Consider the following 26,377-nt stretch of genomic DNA (forward strand, 5'->3'; position numbering starts at 1 on the left):
TTATAAGGAGGAAAGAAGCAGAGAAAGTGAGTGGCCAGGAAAAATGCATATGAAAAGATAATCAACATCATTAGCCATCAAGGAAATACAAATCAAAACCACAATAATATACTACTTCACATCCACTCACAGTTGGCTAGAATAGAAAAGATAGACTTTATGAAGCATTGGAGAGGATGTGGAGAAACTGGAATAATCACACCCCATGGCTGAGAATACATAATAGTACACCCACTCTGAAAACCGGTTTGGCATTTTCTTAAAAAGTTAGGCACAAATTGACCATGTGACCCAGCAATTTCATTCCTAGGTATCTACTCCAAAGAAATTAAAGTGCCTGTCTCCACAAAGTCATGTATGTGAATTTCATAGCAGCATTTTTCGTAATAACCAAAGGGTAGAAACAGCCAAAATGTCCATCAGTTGGTGAATGGATAAATAAATGTGATATATTTACACAGTAGAATATTATTCTACTATAAAAAGGAACAAAGTAGTGATTCATGTTGCAGCACGGGTACGCCTTGTAAACATTATGCCACATGAAATCAACGACAAGATTGGATAAAGAAAATGTGGTGCATATACACCATGGAATACTATGCAGCCATAGAAAAGAATGAGATCATGTCTTTTGCGAGAATGAGATCACGTCTTTTGCAAGAATGGAGCTGGAGGCCATTATTCTTAGCAAACGAATGAGGAAACAGAGCACCAAATAACACATGTTCTCACTTATAAGTGGGAGCTAGATGATGAGAAGCCACGGACCCAAAGAGGGGAACAACAGACACTGAGGCCACTTGAAGGTGGAGGGTGGGAGGAGGGAGAGGAGCAGAAAAAATAACTATTGGTTACTAGGCTTAGTATCTGGACACAAAATAATCTGTACAACAAAGCCCCATGACATAACATGAGTTTACCTACATAACAAACCTGCACATGTACTGGTGAACCTAAAATAAAAGTTAAAAAAGTTAAAAACACAAAGGCCACATATTGTATGATTCCATTTACATGAAATGTCCAGAATAGGCAGTTCTATAGACTGTTGGTAGATTAGTGGTTAGTAGCCTGGGGCTGAGGGATGGGAATGAAAAGTGACTGCAAATGGCAGAGGGATCTTTTTGGGGGTGATACACATTTTCTAAAATTGGACTTCAATAATGCTTGCATAACTGTAAAACTAAAAACCATTAAATTGTATACTTGAAACAAGTGAATGTTATCTTGTATAAATTGTAACTCAATGAAGCAGTTTTTAAAAAATATTCAAAATAATCCCAGCACTTTGGGAGGCTGAGGTGGGCGGATCACTTGAGGTCAGGAGTTCGAGAGCAGCCTGGCCAAAATGGCAAAACCCCGTCTCTACTAAAAATACAAAAATTAGCTGGGTGTGGTGGTGTGCACCTGTAATCCCCACTGCTTGGGAGGCTGAGGAAGGAGAATCGCTTGAACTTGGGAGGAAGAGGTTGCAGTGAGCTGAGATTTTGCCACTGCACTCCAGCCTGGGAGACAGAGCGAGACCCCCATCTCAAAAAGAAAAAAAAATAAAAATCCAAAAATAAAAATAAAGAAACTGATGGGCCTGAGTATGAGAGGGGAAATCCATGTGTATGTGGAGTTCACCAAGAATGACTGGAATTGTACCAGAAAGATTGACAATGAGAGAGATGCTAAAGTCTTCAAGAAATGAGGGGTTAGTATTTGCATCCAGAAGTGGCAGCAGATAGTGCAGACTGGTGTCACGAGCTTCAAAACTGGAGGTTTTAGGGGAGAAGAGGGGATAATCATCCAGTAGGTGCAATGAGAAGCAAGGAGGACCTCAATCTTACTTCTAGGGCCAGTGGTACAATAAGCATGGAACAGAAAATAATAATAAAATATATGTATTTATAACTTGTCATTAATTATGACAACACCCCGTGAGGTAGGCAGGGAAGCACAAGTGGAAAACGTACTGGACTTGGAGGCAGACCTCACTTTGACTCTTCCAGTGGTTGACAATTGACCTCAAGCGAGCGACTCACCCTCCTGGACCCTCACCTGTCAAATGAGAACTATAATCCCTATCAACCTCACAGCACAACATAAGGCAGAGTGTTCTGAGCATGAAACTAGAGTAAGTATGCACAAACCTATCTCACATTTTGTAATAGACCGTGGAAAACTCTTCTCCTCATATTCTGTTCATTTGTGCTAACGAGAAACCCGAATTTCAGAGAGGTTAGATGATTTGCCCAAAGCCACACAGCACTAAAAGAGAACATAGATCTTCTGACCCCTCCCAGCCACCATGCTGCTCCCCCTTTGCAAAGCTGCTTCTCAGGAGCAACTCTCTTCCAGGGTTTCTATGCTGACTCTGAAAGAGAAATAATAGACAAGCCTTCAGTTCCCTTTGGTACTGTGAAATCATCGCACCACGGAATTTCTAAAGCTAAATTAGAGTGTGCCTGGTATAAAGAGGGCATCTTGAATAATCTGGGCACAGTCAATATTTCTACCACATGCTGCGCCACCTGAAGCTCTATTTCTCTGCACCAGACACAATATATTCCTTGCCAGTTCACTAATGGGTCATATACAGCCATCCATTCCTTAAGCAATTACTTATTCTTAGAGCATCTGTTCTGATGAAAAAAATAGGGCAGAACAGAGAGGAACCAAAAACCAAACCAAACCAACAAAATTCACACACCACCAATGAATAAGAATTATAATTTCTGGCTGGGTGTGATGGTGCACACCTGTAATCCCAGCACTTTGGGAGGTCAAGGCGGACTGATCACCTGAACTCAGGAGTTCAAGACCAGCCTGGTCAACATGGCGAACCCTGTTTCTACTTAAAAAAAAAAAAAAAAAAAAAAATATATATATATATATATATATATATATATATATATATATATAAATTAGCCATGGCTGTTGCCTGTAATCCCAGTTATTTGGGAGGCTGAGGCAGAAGAATTGCTTGAGTCCAGGAGGCAAAAGTTACAGTGAGCTGAGATCACACCACTGCACTCCAGCCTGGGCAACAGAGTGAAACTCCATCTCAAAAAAAAAAAAAAAAAAAAGAATGATAATTTCTGATAATGAGATAGTTGAGTAACCAGGGGTGGCGTGCGTGAATAGGGAGAACATCCCTAAGATGCTAGGGACGTCCTCTCTATGGGGGAGGTATTTGCATGATGAGAGGAAGTTGGCCATGAGAAGTTCTGTGTTAGTGTCCTACAAGTGTCACAGCCTTGAGGTAGAGCTGAACTTGGTGACCGGAGCCTATCATGGGGAGGAGGGAAGAGGGAGGGATTGCATTGGGAGTTATACCTGATGTAAATGACGAGTTGATGGGTGCTGACGAGTTGATGGGTGCAGCACGCCAACATGGCATAAGTATACATATGTAACAAATATGCACGTTATGCACATGTACCCTAGAACTTAAAGTCTAATAATAAAAATAAAAAATAAACTACGCACAAAACAAAACAAAAAAAAATAAGAACAGAAAGGGGAGCAGTGCTACGTGCCATGGTGTAGTAAGCAAGAGGAAATGTAAGGTGAGATTGAGGGTAATTAACAAGGAAGCCATGTGGCCTGATGCCAGCTTTAGAGAGATCACTGTTAATTGCTGCGTGGAGACTGCAGCCTGGGAGAGTGAAAAGAGGGAAGGCCAGGTAGGAAACTTTCTCTGCCCTGGAATAAGTTGCTCCCTTTCCTTCAAATACCCTTTCCATTTTCCTTACCTGCCAAACTCACTCTTTTTTTTTTCAAGAGCATTTCACAGCTATTCAAAATAGCCCAAAAAGTGGTAACAACCCAAACATCCACCAGTGGGTGAATGAATATACAAAATGTGATATATCCACACAATGGACTATTATTCAGCCATGGAAAGGAAAGAAGTGCTAACACATGCTAGGATGTGAGTAGGATAAACATACACACATTATGTTAAGTGAAACAAACCAAATGCAAAAGATCACATATCATATGATTCCAATTATATGAAATAGCCAGAATAAATCCATAGAGAGAAGACTAGTGGTTGCCAGGGGCCAGGGAAGGACGGAATGGAGAGCGACTTCTTAATGAGTACAGGATTTTCTCTTCAGGTTAAAAAAATGTTTTAGAACTTGGTAGACTGTGTTCTGGAACCACAGTGTTGTGGTTCACAGCACTGCAACTGTGCTAAATGACACTGAATTGTATACCTTTAAGTAGGAAATGTTATGTCACATGAACTTCACCTCAATTAAGCTTTTTAAAGACAAAAAGAGCATATTCAATATATATTATTTTCTTTTTTGTAGCAAAAAAGAAGCAAGATAAATGTGTTCTGACTAACTTAAAAGGAGAGATTGATGGGAAAGGCAGTGAGGTTCCTACAAAGTGATAGAGTATCTTCCTCTTTTTTTTTTTTTTTTTTTTTTTTTGTGAGATGGAGTCTTGCTCTGTCGCCCAGGCTGAAGTGCAGTGGCGTGATTTCGGCTTATTGCCAGCTCCGCCTCCCAAGTTCATGCCATTCTCCTGCCTCAGCCTCCCGAGTAGCTGGGACTACAGGCGCCTGCCACCATGCCAGGGGATTTTTGTTGTTGTTGTTTTGTATTTTTAGTAGAGGTGGTGTTTCACCTTGTTAGCCAGGGTGGTCTTGATCTCCTGACCTTGTGATCTGCCTGCCTCGGCCTCCCAAAGTGCTGGGATTACAGGCGTGAGCCACCACGCCTGGGCGTGTCTTACTCATTTTTATGCTGCCATGACAGAATACCACATACTTGATAATTTATAATACAGAAATGTATCGGCTCACAGTTCTGGAATGTGAGAAGTTCAAGATCAAGGAGTTGGTATCTTGCAAGAACTTTCTTGCTGTGGTACCCATGGAGGAAGATGGAAGGGCAAGAATGAGCAAGAGGGCGCTTGCTCTTTTATAATGGCACCAACCTTGTCTATGAAGAGAGAGCCCTCATGGCCTAATTACCTTTTTTAAGGGTCCCACCTCTTAGCACTGCTACAATGGCAATGAAATTTTAACATGAGTTTTGGAGGGCATAATCATTCAAACCATAGCACTGGGATACGGAACAGGACAACTACTGTTCACTACAAATACCACCTGGCTCATACATTCTTTCAATAGCAGCAGTCTGATCAACAGTTACCGAGTACCTCCCCAGAGGCACTGGGAGTAGAGTAATGACCACAGAGGAAATGGTCTTCGCCCTCCTGGAGCTTGTCGTCATGAAGAAAGACGGACACTGGATTTAGACCAGTGTGCTGAGCACTGTGCCGGGAAGTACAGAGGGTGCCTGGGAAGCTTTTCTGTCTGTCTTTCTGTTATCCAGGCAGAGATGGGAAGGGCTACCTGGAGTTGTCTCCATCTTGACTGTGAGCCCCTGAGCTGCATGGACCCCAGAACTAACAAAGGGGCTGAGAGTTGAAGAAAAAATGAGGGAGGGAGAAAAGGAAGGTGGGAAGACACACCGAATGCACTAGATTTTAGTTTTTGTCCTGCTTCCCTTTGGATAAAGTGTCTTTAAAACTAACTTTTATTGTGTAGCCATCTTGCCCCCAGGTTGGGGATGGGAAGTGGGACAACACTGGTACAGTGTGACAGCTGATGGCACTTCCCTGACAATAAATCACAGCAGGGGGCTGAGCCTGTCATCTGGTAGAGCCCTTTGCTTCCAACAGAGCAATGGCCACATGACTGACCCCAGATGGTGGCGGCTCCTAGGCCCAAAGTCCCCCTCTCTAGGTGGCCTGCTCTCATAACTCATCAACCTTGCAGCCAAGATAATTTTCTTGGATAAACATCAAGATGTTGGCTGTGGCTATTCTTGAGTTGAGGGATGATGTGTAATTTCTTCTCTTTTGCTTATTTGAATTCTTTCCTTCCTATTTAAATAAAATGATGGTGAGTCACTTTCAAAATAAAGAAAATTGAATTAAAGAAGTTATTTTTAAAGCCAATCTTTTCTCATGCCACTATATAAGCTTACTTTCTCTTATTTGGTCTTCTCTATGACAACAAAGCCATACGATCGATCACTCCATACGGCAGCAAGCACTTCAGAGAAGGCCACAGGTCAGAAATCAGGCCTGTTTTATCAATGAGCAAAGTGAGGGTCAAAGAAGTTGACCAATAGGTCCAATATCACAAAGCTAGAAATGGTGGATCAGCCAGAGTCTATGTCTGGGTCTAAGTCTACATATGTGTCTATCTGACCTCAAAATCTGTATTTTGGTTTTATACCATTCTAACTTCTGTTAAATATAGGAAGAAGTATTTATTCAGCTAGATTAACATGGCTGTAGCTAAGCCTCAGCCCACAGTTAGTCTCTCCTTTCTATCATCTCACCCAATAATAGAAAAATTTCCATTGTCCCAGAAGTCACAAATACTACTACTACTACTGTCACCACTACTATTATTATACAATAATAATGATAATAATAATAATGGCAGCTCCCTCTTCAGAAAAGCTTATGATCTAGCACTGTTTGAAGTGTTAAGCATTTTGCCTGCATGAACTTGTTTAATCTCATAAAAGTTAGATGAATTAGGTAATATTTTTATCTCATTTTAAAGACTTGGAAATTAAAGCTTAGAAAGGTGAAATCGTTTGTCCAAAGTGAAAGCAGTTAAGTAGCTGGGTCGCAGTCTAGTCCCAGGTCTACTCTGACTCCAGAGCTGAAGTATCATGCTATACTGCAATGCTACTCTTCAAGGGACACACAGCAAGAGAAAAAATAAAGAAGATTAGGAAGGTGGAAGCCTCTAGAATGTGTTTCTTGACCTTTTCTTTTACTGAAAAAAAGAAAATAAAATGAGAATAAAATGGAACTTCTGGCAGTGAGTTTCAGCTGTCTCCCCCACAGCAGATCACTTGCAGCCTGAAGATGAGCTTCACCCACACAAAGGTATGTTGTTTCAATTTGGCCTGGACTGGAGGAGGGGCTACCTTCTTTCTCTACAATAAAAAATGCAAAATTTCATTTTGCATCGAATGTGTAAGTTGTGATTCGTCAGCCTTTGTTTTACCCTTTGCATTTTATTTTCTTTTTTTAAAAGTTTCCTTTAAGGCTACAAAAGGATAAGAAAATTTTTGCAAAATAGTTTCCAGCTTTTAGCATCCACCTGCTAAATTGCCCTCCACTCCCAAGGTACCCTGTCTGGCTCTCTAGCAGGTGTAGCTTGCAGCTGTAGCAGATTTTACCGAGCATGGGACAGATGGAGGGGATACAGCCTGCACAGTAGGGTAGATTTTTTTTTTGAAATGCATGATGAGACCTTCATCATAGCCTGGTAGGCAAATGTGGCATTGATGCAAAGTATGCCAAGTTGGCAGGTGTCTGTGTCTGCTGCATTGTGTTTGCAGTAGTGGGATTCCTTTTGGGAGTGGTGGTTGGCTTCTCCTGCAGCACAAGCAGATCATTTTGCATCTGAGTTGTTTTGGAGTAACTACAGTAGATATCTGCTTGGAGGAGCATTGCAGTGAGGGTGTTGAGGAGCGGGTGGAGGTGAGTGGCATAGGCGCCTTAGAGACCTGTGGTGTATGACTCAGGGTGAGCAATACATCCTCCTTGAAGTTTGCCTTCCTCGCTTTTAAATGAGAGTGGGTGGCGGAGCTGCTAACGTTCGTCAAAGATCCATGTACTTCCCTGCGTTCTCCACCACCTTGCATAAGTGGGTCATATGACCAATCCTATAAATAAAGGGACATGACACTTCCCAGTCTGAGACAATTAAGACAGAATATGGCAGGCAAGCTTGGAGACCGTACAGTATGGTTACAAGATGAAGGACGACTGACTGGCCCCATCAGACATGATGTGGGTTTACATACTGTGGAAGTGACCAAACCAAGAGTAGTCCTCAGCAGGATGGTGGCAACAATTACAGACCAAGAAGATTAATCACCTGGCATATAGTACATGCTCCAACAAAACAGCAGCTCTTTTTATGAGCTCTGTAGCTACATCAGCCTCTATGAACAGAGGCTCTAAAGCAGCCCAGACAATGTTTGATAATTCCTCTCTTTATATTGCATCTCATTCATGCCAATTCTCCAAGAAACTAGATTTGAGAACCCTGAGATACAAGAAAAAAGGTGAAGGTCATCATTGTCTCTGAAAGATGACTCTTTTCATTTAATGTTTCACCTCATGGAAAACTTTCTCTTGAGTTAGCATTTCTGGTGAGAGTGACTCACGCAGCCTTTGATCACTGAGGCACCAGGCCCCTCTCATGTAACCTTCTCAGCAGCAATCAGTAGTAGGGAAAGTAAGGGCTGTGGGTCAGACAGGCTTGGCTTCAAAATCTAGATCTCCCACTTACTTACCCTCTTGGGAAACCCTTGGGAAAGTTATTCAACCTGTCTAAGGTTATTAAATGTATAACATGGCAATTATCCTATCTGCTGTATTAGACAGGGTTGTCCAGAGATACAGAAACAATAGGATATATGATATATTATAAACATATATATTATATATGTCACATATATTATACATAATCACATATATTATATGTCCTATTTGTTATATGTGATGAATTGGAAATATACATTTTGTATATTATATGTAATACATGTATATCTATATTACACATCCTATTGGGTCTGTTTCTCTGGAAAACCTTAACTGATACAGTATATATACACCATACATATGGAAAGAGACAGAGAAATTTTAAGGAATTGGCTTACACAATTGCAGTGAGCTGACAAGTCCAGAATTCACAGGGCAAGATGGCAGTCTGGAAATTCAGGTGAGAGATGATGTTGCTGTCTTGACTCTATGGGCTGGAAACTCAGGCAGAATGTTTATATTGCAATTTGGAGGCAGACTTCCTTCTTCTTTGGTCAACATCCGTCTTTGCTCTTAAGGCTTTCAATGTGTTGAATGAGGCCCACCCACATTATGGAGGATAATCTGCTTTATTTAATGTCAACTGATTACAAACATTAATCACATCCACAGGAACATCTAGACTAGTTTTTGACCAAACGACTGTTCATCATGATATATCCAAGTTGACACATAAAATTAACCATCACACCTGCCTAGCTAAAGTGGTTGTTATGAGATTTAACAGAACATGCAATGTGAACTTGCCAGGGGCAGGATCAGGCACAGAACAAAAGTTCCCCAGTGATCGTATTTTCTATTACTGTTAACTTATTGCCACTGTGATCATTTATTTTCTTCTCCTCACTACCTGTTTCCGATACTTTGTCTCTCCTTTCACGTCTCATCTCTCTCTGCTCTCAACAAGAGAAGACAATACCATTATTCCCGTTAACCCAAAGGAAGAATTCATCTAAATTACCAGAGAATCTGACCTTGTAAATGTTTTCAAAGAAACGCATTTTTTGGCTCTAGAGTATATTTGACACTTGTAATTACATGCTTAGCTGGTTCTCAGTCTGCTATGACATCTGCTCCTTGAGAGTAGAATTGTATTTCCTTCACTTAAAAAATCCTTGGTTCCTAGCAAGTGCCAGGTAATTATCAGGTGATCAATTATAATAATGAGTGATTGGATTGATTGAACTCATGGATGAATGAGCTAGAACAACTATAAATCATTTATACTTTCTAGAGCAGCAAAGTAATATCTCTAGTAAAAGGCATTAAAAGACGCATAAGTCAAAACAATGATGTTCAATTCAGAAGGACTGAATCTCTAAAATTTATTAGGCATACATTTTTGGTAACTGGGTATTATGTACCAAATGTTTTTGTCCCCATAAGATTCATATGCTGAAGCTCTAGTCCCCAATGTTATGGTATTTGGAGGTGGGGACTTTGGAAAATGATCTGGTCATGATAATGTGTCCTCTATGAATGGGGTTTGCTCCCTTATAAAAAGAAGAGGAGACCCTGGATCTTTCTTTCCAACTTGTGAAGCTGAAACAAGAAGACTGCCATGTGCAAACCAGGAAGTTAGCCCTCACCAGACACAGAATCAGCTGGCACCTCGATCTTGAGCTTTGCAGCCTCTAGAATTCTGGAAAAAAAAAAAAAAAAAAAAAAAAAAAATATATATATATATATATATATATATATATGTTTGTTGTGTAAGATGCTGAGTCTGTAGTATTTTGTTATAGCAGTCTGAGATATGACAGTGGGTGAGTAGAAATCTTCTATAGTCCTTTTGCTAAAGGACTTCCGTCAGTATTGGCCCTGTGGTCTTATCCTTCTTGTTTCATGCAATGCCTTGTTTCACCTCACGATTTTGAGGGCAGGAACCATATTTTAAAACATCTGTACCTGACTCAGTTCTTGCAGGTAGTAGGCTCTCAAAAAATAAATGGTGGTTGAATTTTTAAAGTTGAGTTATTGTCTATATATCTCTCACACTTTAATTTACTTTCTCAATCTTTTTAGCATCTTGATGAGGTACAAAGTACATAGAGTTTGGAAGTTGGAAGGTATGTCTTCCAGGAAATTTTATGTATTAAACATAGTTCCTTTATATATATAAGCGTTGATTATACATAGCATCCTGGCCACCTTTAAAAGATACTAAGAAATGCACTTTTTGTTTTGAAAATTAGCAAATAAAGGAAAAGACTCAAGCATTCATCTCTCCTTTCCTGTAAAATCTGAACCACTGGGCAATCAGATGGCAGATATTTCCTTGCACAGACATTCTCCCAACAAGTAAATAAAGAAGATGTGATCAAACTGGAATATCATCATTTTCCATCTGTAATTAATTATACATCTGACCACTGATCAGAAATGGCTGTTGACAACACAAAAATGACATAATGCCCCTCTTGACAAAGAATATGACACCACCTAGAAAGTAATTTTTCCCCAGAAAATTCAAAACAAAAAACGATTTAGCCTCTATAATCAACTTTCAGTTGGCAAGAAATACAGAAGACTAAGGAAAACATTAAACTTTACTACAGACATGAGATCAGCAAAATTCCAATGGAGTAAAGTCTATAAGACAAATGATGTAGTTTTCAAAGAAACAAACTTCAAAGGTCAGGGGGGAAGAATCTGTGCATTAAAAGAGACCCAAAAGGCATTAAACAAACAAACAAAAACAGGCAGAGCTATACTATAGTATTTAGAAATGTACACTGGTAATAAAAACTATAAAGCAAGATACAGAGGTGATTTTCATAAACTCAGCATAGTGGTTATTCTGAAGGTGAGGATGTTGGAAGGAGTAGCTGGAGGGCTCCTGGTATAGCCAGCAAGATTTTGTCTCTTTTTATGTTTGATTCTTAAAAGGGCATGCTATGGTTTGAATGTGACCTGAAAATTTCATATGTTGGAAACTTAATCCCCAACGCAACAGTGTTGAGATGTGGGACCTTTAAGAAGAGATTAGGTCATGAGGGCTCAGCCCTCATGAATGAATTAATGTTATTATTGTGAGAATGGATTCGTTATCTTGAGAGTAGGTTCCTGATAGATAGATGGGTTTGGCCCCTTTCCTCCCTTTGGCCTTCTCTCACCTTCTCACTTTCAGCCATGAGATGACGCAGCAAGAAGGCTCTTGCCAGATGCCAGCACCTTGATACTGGGTTTCACAGCTGCCAGAACTGTGAGAAATATGTTTGTTTTAAAAAATAAATTACAAGAGTCTTTGATATTCTGTTATAGCAACACAAAACAGACTAAAACACGGCATTTGCCTTATAATAATTTTTACACCATTTTCTGTTTTGCTGGTATTTGAACAAGTTTTTAAAAACAGCTGTTCTGCCTATTTCACAGAATGAATGGTGCCTACATAAACATGACATTTAATAAGTACAGGAACCTCATCTGTATTCTTCATTGCCATATTCCCAGGGACCAGACTGACTCTTGGCACATGCTTGGACTAAATATATATTTACTGAATGAATTAATAAATGAAACTGTAAAATCAAATATATACATAAAATCATATTCTGATGATGACTATTAACTTCAGCAAAGTTACAAATTCCCAAGGAGTGGATTCCAGATCACTGAGAATTTGTTGTGTACAGCAGACAAGTTTCTTTATAACGATGTTGCCCACTGCTAGACTACAATAACAAATAGGACCTTAAGAGGATTGAGGCTGGTCATTGGCAGAAAGCTGACATCCAGCGATGTACAAGTCTTCCTGGCTACACACACATCACTCGTCAGATCCTGTGCACCTCTGTCACAGATGGATCTGCAGGGGATTAAGGTTATACTCGCCATTCCAAGTAGTGGGGCTCAAGAGCAACTATCTAGCTAGAGCCCACTGCTAGGGGACATGTCCTAAAGTCATTTTGCACAGCAACACACTTCATAAACTTGGGGGAGAATCTGTGGATGTTGTGTTCATTGTCTATCACCATGTAATGACATTAGCACAAGTTTAGCAGCTTAAAACACACACTTATTACCTCACAGTTTCTGTAGGTCAGAACCACAGCTTTAACTATGTCCCCTGCAAGGTTGCAAAGAAGGTGTTGTCCTGCACTGGCCTCTCATCTGAAGCTTTCACTGGGGAAGGCCTTAGCCATTGGGTCCTGGAAGATGTCTGCCTTCCAGAACTCTGTAACCTATGACTAGATTACCTTATGTGGCAAAGGGACTTTGTAAATAGGATGAAGTAAAGGATTTTAAAATGGAGAGATTATTCTGGATTATCTGGGTGGGCCCCATGTAATTACAAAAATTCTTTTAAGAGGGAGGCAAGATGTCTAAAGTCAGAAAAGGATATGTGACCACAGAAGCAGAGGTTAGAGTGAAGTGGTTTGAAGATGGAGGAGGGGGCCAGGGGCCAGGGAATGCAAGCAGTCTCTAGGTTTTAGCTTTGTAACGTTCATTTTGGACTGACCTCCGAAACTGTAAGATAATACATTTGCATTGTTTTAAGCCACCAAATCTGAGGTAACTTGTTACAGTAGCCATAGTAAGCTCATACAGTCTGGGAGAAAAGGTCCTTGTCAACAACGAAGCATTATATGCATGTAAACAATTAGTACTATTTCAGTATCTTACTTTGAAAAACATTATCATTTAAATCAAATTACCCTGTAGAAAAATGTGTGTTACACACAGACAAAGGAAACACAGAAATTCTCAATGGAAACTCTCCTAATAGAGTATTAAATGAAAGGCTCTATATGCATTTAGTTCTCCATTAAATTCATTTTAAATCCCACTTCAAAGCATTCCATGCACGTGGATTATGGATCACTTTGTGATCACTTAACCTACTTGTAAAAATGGCAAATGCATGGGACACATCCCAGACGTACTAAATTATTACACAAAGCTATTTCAAATACAACTGTGGTCAGCTGACTAATGGTCCCCCAAAATAGCCAAGTTCTAATCATAGGAACCCATGAATGTTACCTTATATGACAAAAGGGGCCTTGCAGATGTCATTAAGTTAAGGATTTTTTCTTGGATTATCAGAGTGGATCCTAAATGTAGTCTCAAGTGTCCTTTAAAGAGAGGGGTGGAGGGAGATTTTACTCAGAAGAGGAGAAGGTGATGTAATGATGGAAGTAAAAAATCAGAGTTGTGTGCTTTGGAGGTGGAGGAGGGGGCCACAAGCAAAGGAGTACAGACAGCCACTGGAAGCTAAAGAAGGCGAGGCAATAGATCTTTCCCTAAAGCCTCCAGAGGGAAAACAACTCTGCTGCCCTTTATTTTAGAATTCTGAGCTCCAGAACTGTAAAACAGTAACTTTATGTTGCTGTAAACCACTTGGTTTGTGGTAATTTCTTAAGGCAGAAATAGGGAAATAATACAGTCTTCCATTAATGATGTTCCTCCAGGATTTCTCAAAAAAAAAATACATATATATATGTGTATATATATATACACACACACACACACACACACACACAAATATAAATTTGCTGGTGACTCCACTTATTTATTAGTTTATTTTTTAAGCAAAAAATGCACTAAATGCAAATTATATATAAATTTACATTTTGGCATTACCATTTTGAGCAAAGACAATTTTCTGCACATAAGAGTTTTTACTCAGAGAATATCACATAGAACAAATTTGAATTGCAGGCCATATTTGCTTTGTGAACATGCACCAAGTGTGGGGGGTACAAAGGGAACATTTTCTAGAGCCCTTGAGTCAAGGCTCCAGGGTACAGCTGCACCATTTTCATGCATTTCAAAGCGCTCAGGTGTTTGGCCTTTATTTTGTCCTTAAGGCGTTTTTCTGTGTTATATCTTTAAGTGTAATTTAAGTGAAAGGTAATTATGAGCCCCAAGATTAAAAACTTGGTTTAGAAAGTGGTTCAAAAGAATATAACTTTCAGAAAACGCTTCTTTCCTATCCATTTTCGTATCAACCATCACCTACTGTTACCATCTAATATCAAGTCACTCCATTGAGGTGAATGACAAACTTTTGCAGCATTATATTTTATGTTCAAATTGTATTTATTGTTATTCAAGTTGCCAGGTTGGTATTAATTAGACAAACTTGCTCTCATTGTTCTATTAAAGCAATTCAGCAAGAGATAGGTGCATGTGGCAGATACATGAATCTGGTTACAAGCTCCTCACAGAATTTCCTAATGAAAATTCAAGCTCGAGAACCACTGCCTTAGAGAATCATAGGGGAACATTTATTCCAGGCAGTCTCTTTTCCATCACATTCCCTGTCCTTTCCCTTTCAACTGCTGGTGTTTGCAAAGGGAAGGCAAACTAATATTATTTTCATGAGCATATTATAATTTTGATGGAAAAACTGAGATCATTTTAAAATCACATAGTCCAACTAAAATGGATTTTTCTCAATTACTCGCTTACTCCCTTTCAATAAAACACTTGATTCCAAGTAGACTGCAAGTTGGACAATTTCCGGATACTCAGATGGAGTACATTCATCGAAGGCATTCATAAATGGTTGTCAAATTTTGACAAACCTAGATTGGAGAAAGAAGAAAAGAAATGCATAATTCATCCCTATGCCCAGGAAATGCAGTATGTAATCACTGCATACCCCTGTGTGCATATATATGCGCACAACCACCCTCATACCCACAACTGGCCTAAGTAATCACAACTAGGAAGAGTGCAGCCTCAACTAAGGGTACTTTTTGTTTTTGCTTTTATCCCAGCAGTTCTTAGTGCTCTCCTTTTTGTCTGAAAGGCTATAGAGGTTTCGACCCCTCAGCCCAGCATGGTACTTAGCTAACTAACATTTCCTAAGGTTTCCTCTTCCCACCTGCCCTAATGGCATTTTTCTGGATTAAATGCACTTTAAGTGAAAGGCAATCATGAGCCTCAAGAAGATTAAAAACTTAGTAAAGAAAATGGCTCAAAAGAATACAACTTCCAGAAAAAGGCTCTCTCCTGCCCAGTAGAACAGTCTGTAGGGTAACAGGTGGATTTTCCCCATATTTTTATTCCTTAAAGTTTATTCATTCATTCATTACATATACAAACATACATTCCTTCATCTAAGAGAGAACAGATGTTGCCCATTTTGTTACTATGAAATCATAAGTGTGCAAAGCGTGTACCGCTGATGCTAACACATCATTACTAACACGAGATACCCGTGCTGACCTTCATTTGCAAGGGACATTCAGGCCAATGGTGGACAAGATAGATAGTCCCTATCCTCACAGACTTTAAATTTAATGAGGGAAACAGTTGCCTAAGAATTTCATTATGTTATGAAAAGGGATATGATCTGAGAAGTGTGAGGTGCTAAACAGGCACCTAATCTAATCTAACTTGCACAGTGCAAGATCGGTGTGTGTGTTGGGGGGAGGGTGCTGCATTAATATTTGCTGAACTGAATTCAGTGCTTGCCTTCCACTTCCTTGGATTCTCATCATTGATTGTTAGAGGAAGCCTATGAGTCATTCTTGACTCTCGATATTAATAACCATGTCTTTGGTTTATTAGTTTCTCAGTATGTTTACATAAGAAGGAGAGGGTTGCAAAGTCTTTAATATACACACAGAGCTGGGGCTTTTAAGGAAGTACTTCAAGAAATGATGCAGTAAAACATAGTTAATGACTATGTATGGAGTACGTACTATTTTCAAGGCTTTGGTGGTAGATACAAAAATGAAGTCAATAGTCCTTGTTTTCACAGGTCTTAAATGCAAATGTGTGTGTATATGAGATTGGTGGACAGGAAACAGGAGAAATGGAGTTGGGAACAAGAGAAGAACAAGTCAAAGTATGTACACAAGTAATCAAAGAAGGAATCTCATTCCTTCTTCGAATGAGTCAGAAGATAAGAGCATTTGTTCAGGATAGAAATATTGTCCTAATGTAATTTCTTTTAGGAGAAAACAAACAATGAGCCCAGAACAATGGGAAGTTCTGAGAAAACAGCAGGTGATATAACCCCTGCAGGATGGATGTTGGCTCTTCCAGGAGGCCCTCCCTGAACATACTCCCCACTCCTCTGAGTCTGGTAAACCGACCTCCTGTGCTCCCCCTGGCTCCTGTACTAACCTGATATTTGCACTTAACCATATTAAAAAGCAACTTTACCTTGCCCCTTACATGTCCTTTACTCTAATGAGATGATGAAATCTCAAGGCCAGCCACATGCTAGGGCATTGACACTCTGGCACCTAGTGACTGTGTCTAACCCATGGTAGACACTTCATTAACAGCAGTTGAGCTGAACTGCGTACCCCATACCATATAGAACATATCATAAATTCTCAATAAAGGTTTGGTAACTTAGGTGGTGCCACTTTAGAAATCAATAATTGTTTTAAACAGAAGTCATTAATTCCTTTTTCTTTCTTCTTTTTCTTTTTCTTTTTAAGACAAATTCTCTCTCTGTAGCCCAAGCTGAAGTGCAGTGGCATGGGCACAATCACGGCTCACTGCAGCCTCAACCTCCTAGGCTCCAGCAATCCCTCCACCTTAGTCTTCCCAGTAGCTGGGATTACAGGTGCACATCACCACACCCAGTTAATTTTGTTTATTTTTTGTAGCTCTCACTATGTTGTTCAAGCTGGCCTAAAACTCCCGGACTCAAGGAAGTCTCCTGCCTCAGCTTCCCAAAGTGTTGAGATTATAGGTGTGAGCCACCACACCCAGCCTGTCATTAATTTCAAGAGATAAATTACAAGGATTTCTTGAGTTACCCAAAGATTCAATTTTCTAAATATCAGGTTGAATAAAACTTAGCTATATGTGCACCCCCAGAAACCTGAAATATCTAGAAATTGTGGGAAGCATCACTCAAAATGTCAGTAAATCAATATTGCCTAGAATCCTAACCAAAATAAATTTTTACTAAACCCCATTGTGATTTCAGAATTAACTCAGATTTTGTAAGAGCACCATGGTGAATTACAGACCCCGGTCTCCAAGCCATGTGAGTTTGCCTCTGACAGCCATATTGAAGTGAAGGTAATTAACACAGTTCATCTTGCAATAGGATGGTGCTTTCCAGACTGTTTGAAATTCTATGGGCATCCCACCCAGACCCCAGTAACCCTTTGAAATATGCTGAACCATGGCAGTTAACACACAAGGGGATCATTAAATGAATAAGAGAAGGCACAGAAATCACAGTTTGTAACTGAGATCATTTCATGGGCAGTTTGCCAGCTATTTGGGAAAGTCTAACACAAAGGTTTCTTAATATGAGGTATTTATAAAGTGTAGTGCTATGAATCTACAAAATCACTTTAAAAATTATTTTAAAGGACATTGCCTTTCAAATTATTTTCTAAGTCTTGTGCTTAAAAATTATTTTGATGTAAAAATTTAGGAGGCAGGATGATAATACTATTAAATTTTAGCAGTAACAGAAAGTAGTCTTCAGGACAAATGATCACAACGTTTTCTATACACAGTCACTGGCATCTACTATGCAGCAGAAACCATTCTCGGATATCAAATTATAGTCACCTTTGTCCAGACAATAATGATAACACAGGCAACACTTACCGAGCACAGGCAGTGGTTTTGAAATAGCTGGCAAGGCTGAGAAACAATGATTTCACATCTTGAGCGAAAAAGAGAAAATATTTTAAAATCATTTTAAAGTGACCAAAATTGGAATGAAATACAGGCATCATCGCAGTAATCTGGGAAACAGTTACTTACAAGCTATAGTTATCATCAATGAACACGTGAAGACACTGGCTAATATTTCTCCCATAAACCATCTGAAACAACAAGATTGCTCTGATTTAGCATACTAATTGCGCATTTCCAACCTATGTGATTTTCCTAGACTTACTATAGACTTAGGATTTCAAGGTTTACTATAAAAACTACAGTAATAAAGATAGTATTGGAAAATGGACAGACATACAGATCAATGAAAGAGAGTAGACAGCCCAGAAGTAGACGCATGCAGCTAGAGTAAACTAATTTTAATTGAGATGCAGAGCAATTCAAAGGGAACATACCATCTTTTCAACCAATGGTGTTGAAACAATTGGATATTTACATGCAAAAAATGAACCTCCACATATATAACACACTTTACACAAAATTTAACTCGAAATGAGTCATCGACCAAAAATGTAGACTGTAAAAGTGTAAAACTTCTAGAGAAAACATAGGGGAAAATCAATATGACCTTGTATTTGGCAACGAGTTTTAAAATACAATACCAAATGCACAATCCATGAAAGAAAAGAAATGAATAATTGGACTTTATCAAAATGTAAAACTTTGCACTGTGAAAGACACTTTTAAGAGAATGAAAACACAAGGTACAGTCTGTGAGAAAATATTTGCAAATTATGTATCTGATCAAGGACTTCTATCCATAGTATATAAAGAACTCTTAAAATTAAAAAAGAAAATAAGCAACCCACTTGAAAAAATGAGCAAAATATCTGACCAGGCACTTCATCAAAGAATATATACAAATGGTAAATAAGTATAAAAACAGATGTTCAACATTGTTCATCATTAGAGTAATGCAAATTAAAACAGTAAGATACCACTGCATGCCTAGTAGAATGGCTAAAACCCAAACAACTGGCAACACAAAATGCTAGGGAGGATGCAGAGCAACAGAAACTCTCATTCATTGCCGTTAAGAATGAAAAGGGTGCAAACACTTGGAAGATGGTTTGGCTCTTGCTTACAAAGTTAAACGTAGACTTACCATAAAACCCAACTGCTGCACTTGGTATTAATTCAACTGAGTTGAACTCTGTGTCTATATACAAATCTGCATGTGATTCTTTGTAGAAGCTTTATTTAAAATTATCAAAAACCAGAAGCAACCAAGACACCTTTCAACAGGCAAATGTATAAACAAACTTTATACATCCATACAACGGAATATGATTCAGCAACAAAAAGGAATGAGCTAATTGTAGATTAGCATATTTGTTATTGCTGTGGGTTAGTATATTTTCTTACAGAGGTGAACAGTTTTCTATATTAATCATATACAAGCAAAATATTCCATGGCAGAAATAATTTGTTCTGAAAAAATAAGAAATTAAGGGAAGACAGAAATGGTGGGAAAACTGAAGTCCCATAAGTGATGGTAGCAGCAGCAGCCTATCTGTGGCTGCTGCAAAGACGCCAGCTGCATGAGGGGAGGCGTGGCCAGGGTTGTGTGCTTCACAGAGCCTGAGGGAGCCTGGAACAGGAGGGAGCCCAGAACAGGAGGGAGCCCCGTCCTCCTAGGTGCAGCTGCAGCCGCCCAGTCACTGCTCTGAACCCAGGTATCCCTGCACTCTTGGGGGCTTTGGAAGCCCCCTGCCCCTGCAGGCTTGGAAGTGCCTGCTCCTGCCCCTGGCCTCTCCCTGCTCGCGTTGCCTGCTCTGACTTCAGAGCAAAGTTGTGGCTAGGCCCGGATGCTATTACAACCTAGCAGTGAGCAGACCCCACACTTGTTTTTCACGCAGCCCTCACCACTTCACACCTTGCTTGTAAAGGCTCAATATATATCTGAAAAAGAGTCATGGCAGTGAAGAGATGGAGATCCAGATCACCCACACCTGTATATTCCATAGCATATTTTGTCTGTAAAAAAGGTATTCAGACCAGTCAGACCTAACAGTCCCTTTTAAAAACAAACATTTCATTTAATAACAGTAATGCCTCTTCTTATCCTGAAATAAAGTTCATAAGTAATATAACCCATCTACATAAGTAATCTAGAGATGATTTAAATTATATGGGAGGATATACATAGGGTATTTGCAAATACTACATCATCTTATATAAGGGGCTTCAGTATTCAAGGATTTTGGTATCTGAGGGAAGCTCTAGAATCAAACCCTCTTATGTATTAAGGGGCAGCTGTATTCAATGCTTGGACTTTCCAGTTATGAATAATTTATATCTTGAAAGATACGAATTATCCTGTCTCTTTCTGTCTCTCTGTCTTTCCCACCCCATTCTCTAACTTTATTACTACATCTATCTCTATTGCACTTCACAACTGCACATTGTTCTGTGGTGTGGACAAATTTAATTTATTTATTCAGTCCTCTATTTATGGACATTTGGGTTGTTTCTATTTTCTGCTATTACCAAAACGATGTGCAAGGGACCCAAAATAGCTAAAACAATCTTGAGGAAGGAAAACAAAGTTGGAAGACTCATGCTTTTCCACTTCAAAACTTACTACACTGCATGCAAAAGAATGAAGTTGAAGCATTACTTTATGCCATATACAAAGATTAACTCAAAATGAATTAAAAATCTAAATGTAAGAGCTAAAACTATCAAACACAACACAAGATAGGTGGGAAACTTCATGACAGTGGATCTGGCAATGATTTATTGACTGTGACACCAAAAGCGGAGGCCACAAAAAAGAAAAAAAAATTGAGAAATTGGGCTACATCAAAATTTAAAACTTCTGCACATCAAAGAATACATTCGATAGAGTGAAAAGGCAATCCACAGAACAGTAAAAATATTTGCAAATCACATATCTGAGAAGGGGTTAATATGCAGAAAATATAAAGAATTATTTTAACTTAACAATAAAAAGCAAACAGCCTGGTTTAAAAAGTGTCAGAGTACTTGAACAGACATTTCTGTATAACAGATACACAAACAAACATCAAATAAGTGCATGGAAAGATGGTCAACATCATTATCCATCAGGCAAATGCAAATCAAAACCACAGTGAGGTATCACACCACATCCACCAGGATGGCTCTAGTCAAAAAGACAGACAATAGCAACCGTTCAGGATGAGGAAAATTTGGATTCTTCATACACTGATGGTGGGGGTGGGAGTGCAAGATGGTGAAGTCCTATTGGAAAACGTTTCAGCAGTTTCTAAAAATACTAAACATAGAGTTACTATATGCCCAGAAACTCAATTCCCAGATATTTAACCAAGAAAAATGAAAATGTATGTCCATACAAAACTTGTACACTAGTGTTCATAGCAAGATTATTCATAATGGCCAAACAGTGGGAAAAACTCAAATGCCCATCAACTGATGGAATGGATAAACAAAATGTGGTATATCTATGCAATGGAATGTTATTCTTCCATAAAAAAGAATGAAGTATGATACATGCTATGACATGGATGAACTCTGAAAACATTACGCTAAGTGAGTCAAACCAGACACAGAAGTCCACATATTGTATAACTCTATAGGAAATGTCCAGAATAGACAAATTCATAGAGACAGAAAGTACTTTAGTGGTTTCCAGGAAGTGGGAGAGGAAGGAATGGAGAGTAACTGCTAATGGGTACAGGGTTTCTTTCTTCAGTGATGAAATTGTTATAGAATTATAGTGGTGATGGTGTTACAATTTTGTAAATATACTAAAACCACTGAAAGTGCACTTAAAAATAATTTTTAAAAACTGCTTAAAAATGCAATGAATAGTATTTTACATATGTCATTTCACACAATAAATTATTTGAAAAGGTATGGCCAGGTCAAAGGAGACATGTAACTTTAAACTTGGTCGACATTATTGAATCTCCCTACCTGAGGATTGGGGATTTTTTTTTTTTTTTTTTTCAAGATGGAGTCTTGCTCTGTCGCTCAGGCTGGAGTGCAGTGGCGTGATCTTGGCTCACTGCAAGCTCCATCTGCTGGGTTCACACCATTCTCCTGCCTCAGCCTCCGGAGTAGCTGGGATTACAGGCGCCCACCACCACACCCGGCTAATATTTTGTATTTTTAGTAGAGACGGAGTTTCACCGTATTGGCCAGGATGGTCTCTATCTCCTGACCTTGTGATCCACCCACGTCAGTCTCCGAAAGTGCTGGGATTACAGGTGTGAGCCACGGCACCCGGCCCCCCTACCTGGGGATTTTAAGAATAAATTGTTTAAAAATTCACAGCAATGATGGAGCACGTCTGCTACTTCACAACTTCGCCAAAATATGTGACCAAGCATTTGAATTTTTGCCAATAGGATGGGTGATGATGTCACTGGGTAGATTTATTTTAAAAAAGAATAATATTTTTGTGGTTTTTATTTTCAAAATCTGAATCATTTGAAAGAGATTACAAATAAATACAAAAAAGAAAAGAAAATATCATCAGAAAAATCCCACCATACAGGAAAAGTTATTAATAAAATCTGGTGAATATCCTTTTGGAAATCCCTTTATATGCATTTTAAAACCGTTATTCTAAAATGAGCTCTAACATACATACAGCAAAGCCTATAAAGTATACAACTTGATTTTGATTTTTTAATATAAACACCTGTAATTGTTACACAGATCAAGATACAGAATATTTCCTGCACCCTATAAGGTTCCTTGGTTGTCCCTTTCAGTACATACCCTTGGAATTCATCACTATTCTTACATCTATAATAATTGATTTGTCTTGCCTTTTCTTGAATTTTATATACACAGGTTGAGCATCTCTAATTAAAAAATTCAAAATCTGAAATGCCCCAAGTTTGAAACTTTTTGAGTGCCTACACGATGCCACAAGTGGAAACTTCCACACCTGACTTCATGCCACAGGTGCACAAAATTACTTAAAATATTGTGTAAAGTTACCTTTAGGCTGTGTGTATATGAAACATAAGTGAATTCTGTTTAGATTTGAGTCTCATCCTCAAGGTATCTCATCATGTATATGCAAATATTCCCAAATGTAAAAAAAAAAAAAAAAAAGTCCAAAATCCAAAACTCTTCTGGTCCCAAGCATTTTGTGTGAGGCATACTCAACCTGTATGTGCAAACATGTTGACTTTCCTGTCTGTCATGTGTCACTTACATATCTATGAGAAATATCCGGCCAGGCGCGGTGGCTCACGCCTATAATCCCAGCACTTTGGGAGGCCGAGGCAGGCAGATCACAAGGTCAGGAGATCAAGACCATCCTGGCTAACACAGTGAAACCCCGTCTCTACTAAAAATACAAAAAGTTAGCCGGGCGTGGTGGCGGGTGCCTGTAGTCCCAGTTACTCGGGAGGCTGAGGCAGGAGAATGGCATAAATCCGGGAAGTGGAGCTTGCAGTGAGCTGAGATCCGGCCACTGCACTGCAGCTTGGGTGACAGAGTGAGACTCCGAGTCAAAAAAAAAAAAAAAAAGAGACACCTCCACGCTCTTGCCCACATCTATACATTTTTAGTCAATTTTTAATTCAAATAAACATTATTAGAATAATTTTAGATATGCAGAGAAATCAGAAAATTAGGACAGAGGGTTCTCATGTGGTCCCCAGTCAGCTTTCTCTATTATTATTACTGTGGTATGTTTGTCGCAATGAAGGAACATGGTAATGTACCAATACTGGTACATTAGTACAACAAGAGTTTTGGAAAGTCCTGCTCAGATAATGTGTTGAATGTCCCTTAATTTATTTTATTTTAATTAATTAATTTATTTATTCTGCTATTTTTCTTTTGGTAGACTGGGATTTGGAAGACCACAGAGGTAAAGCGCCATTCTCACCACATCTATCAAAGGGACATGCAATCAGTATAACTTATCCCTGTTGATGCTGACTTGTTCACTCGCAGCAGTGTTTGTCCAGTTTCTCCACTGAAGAGTTACCTTCCTTACCCACTTCCTTACTCTACTTCCTGGAAGACGTGTCTAAATGCAGCCCTCCCTCAAAAGATTAAGAGTTAAGCTCCACCTCTTAAGGCAGGAGTATCCACAAACATTAACCTAACGAACATTTAATTCACAGTCCTGTGAAAGGAAAGAAAGGGCTCTGAGATCAACTTGGAGGTTTGGAAAACACTAAGTGAAATAAAGCCAGACGTGTTCCCTCACCACATTATTTCACTGATTATTATACTAATGCACATCATGGTTCTCCAACTTGGGATACAGAACGCAGAATTTTGCAAATTTATTTTTAACCACAGGAGCGCCCCCCACACTCCACTTTTGTTCTTTTGGTCCCATTGTGATCTAAAAATATTTTGCAAACCTCATAATTATCTGGGAAGCTTATTTTAAAATACCAATTCTCAGTAAATCTAAATTAGAATCTCAAGGGATGGGATCCAGGACTTTGTATTTTGAAAAGCGGCTCCTCCAAGTGATGCTGCTGTATTTGACCCTCAAAATGTGGGACTCGAGAGCAGGCAGCCCTTGCTGGCCAGAGTTCAAGAACCATAAAGACCCCTGGACTGTTGTATTCACCTTTGTTTCATTGATTCAACAAATATTGAAGAACTCCTGGCACTGAGGATGCTGAAATGAGGGAGACACACAATGTGTCTGCTCTCAGGCAGCTCATATTCTTCTAGGGAGAGGCAGATCCCATTGAAACTTCAACAGATAATCATGTCACAGTCAGGGGGTAATAAGTGCTTGAAAGAAAAGTAAAGCAAGGTGCATGTGACAAAGAGTGGCATGCTATTTATACAGGATTTTCAGGGAAGATATCTCTGATGATGTGACATTTGAACAGATTTTGTAAAGAAGTAAGTTCACATGTAATGAGGCTATCTGGAGGGTTGTAAGAGGCAGAGTGAACAGCAAGTACAAAGGCCCTGAGGCAGGAGTGGGCCAAGGAACTCGATCACTACCCTGGAGACTTGGATGGGGAAAGAAAAAGAAGGCAGAGGAAGAACGTACAGGCCAGAGAGTAGAGAACAAACATACCTTGAGACATAAAGAGACAATTTATGTGGGGATATGCAAATACAATGGGAAGGGTGGAGTCTCTGCAGGGACCCTAAGTCCCATAGCGGGAACTTCAAGTGCCTTTGAACTCCAGGAGCCACTTTTTTTTTTTAACAAAAAGCAATACATGGTAAAATACAATTTTAAGCAAGGTACACTAGGTTTTGTATGCTTTCTAGGTTTTTATTTATTCATTTATTTATTTAGGCAGAGTTTTGCTCTTGTTGCCAAGGCCAGAGTGCAATGGTGGGATCTCGGCTCACTGCAACCTCTGCCTCCCGGGTTCAACCAAGTCTCCTGCCTCAGCCTCCCGAGTAGCTGGGATTACAGGTGCCCCCCCACCAGGCCCAGTTAGTTTCATATTTTTAATTTGCACCATGTTAGTCAGGCTGGTCTCGAACAGCTGACCTCAGGTGATCCTCCCACCTTGGCCTCCCAAAGTCCTGGGATTACAGGCATGAGCCACTGTGCCTTGCCTACTTTCTAGGTTTTGCATGCTTTGTGAGAGGATGGAGGTGGGCAATGAGAGATAAAGGGAAACTTATCATGGACAGACAAATGAACAAATCTTAACAACAAAGCTACCTAAAATGTTTTGTGGAATAGGGCAAGGAAATCATCAATCAGTTATAGCTTCACTAATTATGAAATACCACTGCATGAAAATAAAATCTGAATTACCTTGCACATGCAGAAATGATTAAGCACACAGCAAGCAGGATGGTCTGAAAGAAGACCTCTTGCAACAAACTGGTTTCTAATAGGAAGAAAAAAATAAATAAATTAGAAATCATTGCTGATTCAATCATCTTGGAACAAAAAATCATCTCAAACTTCCCTTCTACCCACCAAAAAAAAAAAAAAAAAAGTTTTGGAACGTATGTCAGTTCAAGCAATGCGTCATAAATAACAAGATAAAATTACCTACTGTTATACAGGGCTGTCATTAGAAAATTTCAGCAACTAATTACTTTCTTCAATCACTATAAAATAAAAGACTATGCTATTTACACAGTTTAGGGCTGCCTTTTGATCTAACGTTGGGGAAAGGCTTTGTAGAGTTTACGATAATGTAAGAAATCTAACTCTGTGACTGTGATAATAATAATGTCTAAAATCTGTAAAGTGTCTTATAATTCACAAAGAGCTTTTATACGTTAGTTCACTTAAACAGCACAACAACCCTGTGAGGTGCATGCCATTATCTTAGTTCTGCAAAGAGAAGAATAAGACTAAGAGAAATGATGAACTCGTCCAAGGTCACACAGCTATGAGGTGTCACAGCCAAGATTTAAAAACCACATCTAGACAGAGCATAACATTTTGTCTGAAGCAGGCAGGGAA

The 26,377-nt window shown here is 39.2% G+C and overlaps 1 protein-coding gene across 22 annotated transcripts in view; it reads right to left on the reverse strand.

The window, feature by feature from the left end:
- Positions 1–9,822: 9,822 nt before the first annotated feature.
- TMEM71 (transmembrane protein 71) overlaps positions 9,823–26,377 on the reverse strand; it is a 52,630-nt gene continuing 36,075 nt past the window's right edge. For 10 of the 22 annotated variants that reach the window (XM_073999484.1, XM_015455201.4, XM_015455199.4 and 7 more), the window contains 4 exons: positions 25,715–25,790; positions 18,076–18,137; positions 17,917–17,974; positions 13,864–14,906 (listed from right to left, as the gene is read on the reverse strand). In XM_073999484.1, coding sequence (XP_073855585.1) covers positions 14,891–14,906; positions 17,917–17,974; positions 18,076–18,137; positions 25,715–25,790 — 212 coding nt within the window. In that variant the 3' untranslated portion in view covers positions 13,864–14,890. Of the gene's footprint in view, positions 10,013–13,863; positions 14,907–17,916; positions 17,975–18,075; positions 18,138–25,714; positions 25,791–26,377 lie in introns of those variants that run through there. The other 12 variants (XM_073999481.1, XM_073999479.1, XM_073999480.1 and 9 more) reach the window with 5 other exon arrangements.

This window comes from Macaca fascicularis, chromosome 8, assembly GCF_037993035.2.
Source record: "Macaca fascicularis isolate 582-1 chromosome 8, T2T-MFA8v1.1".
NCBI lineage: Eukaryota > Metazoa > Chordata > Mammalia > Primates > Cercopithecidae > Macaca > Macaca fascicularis.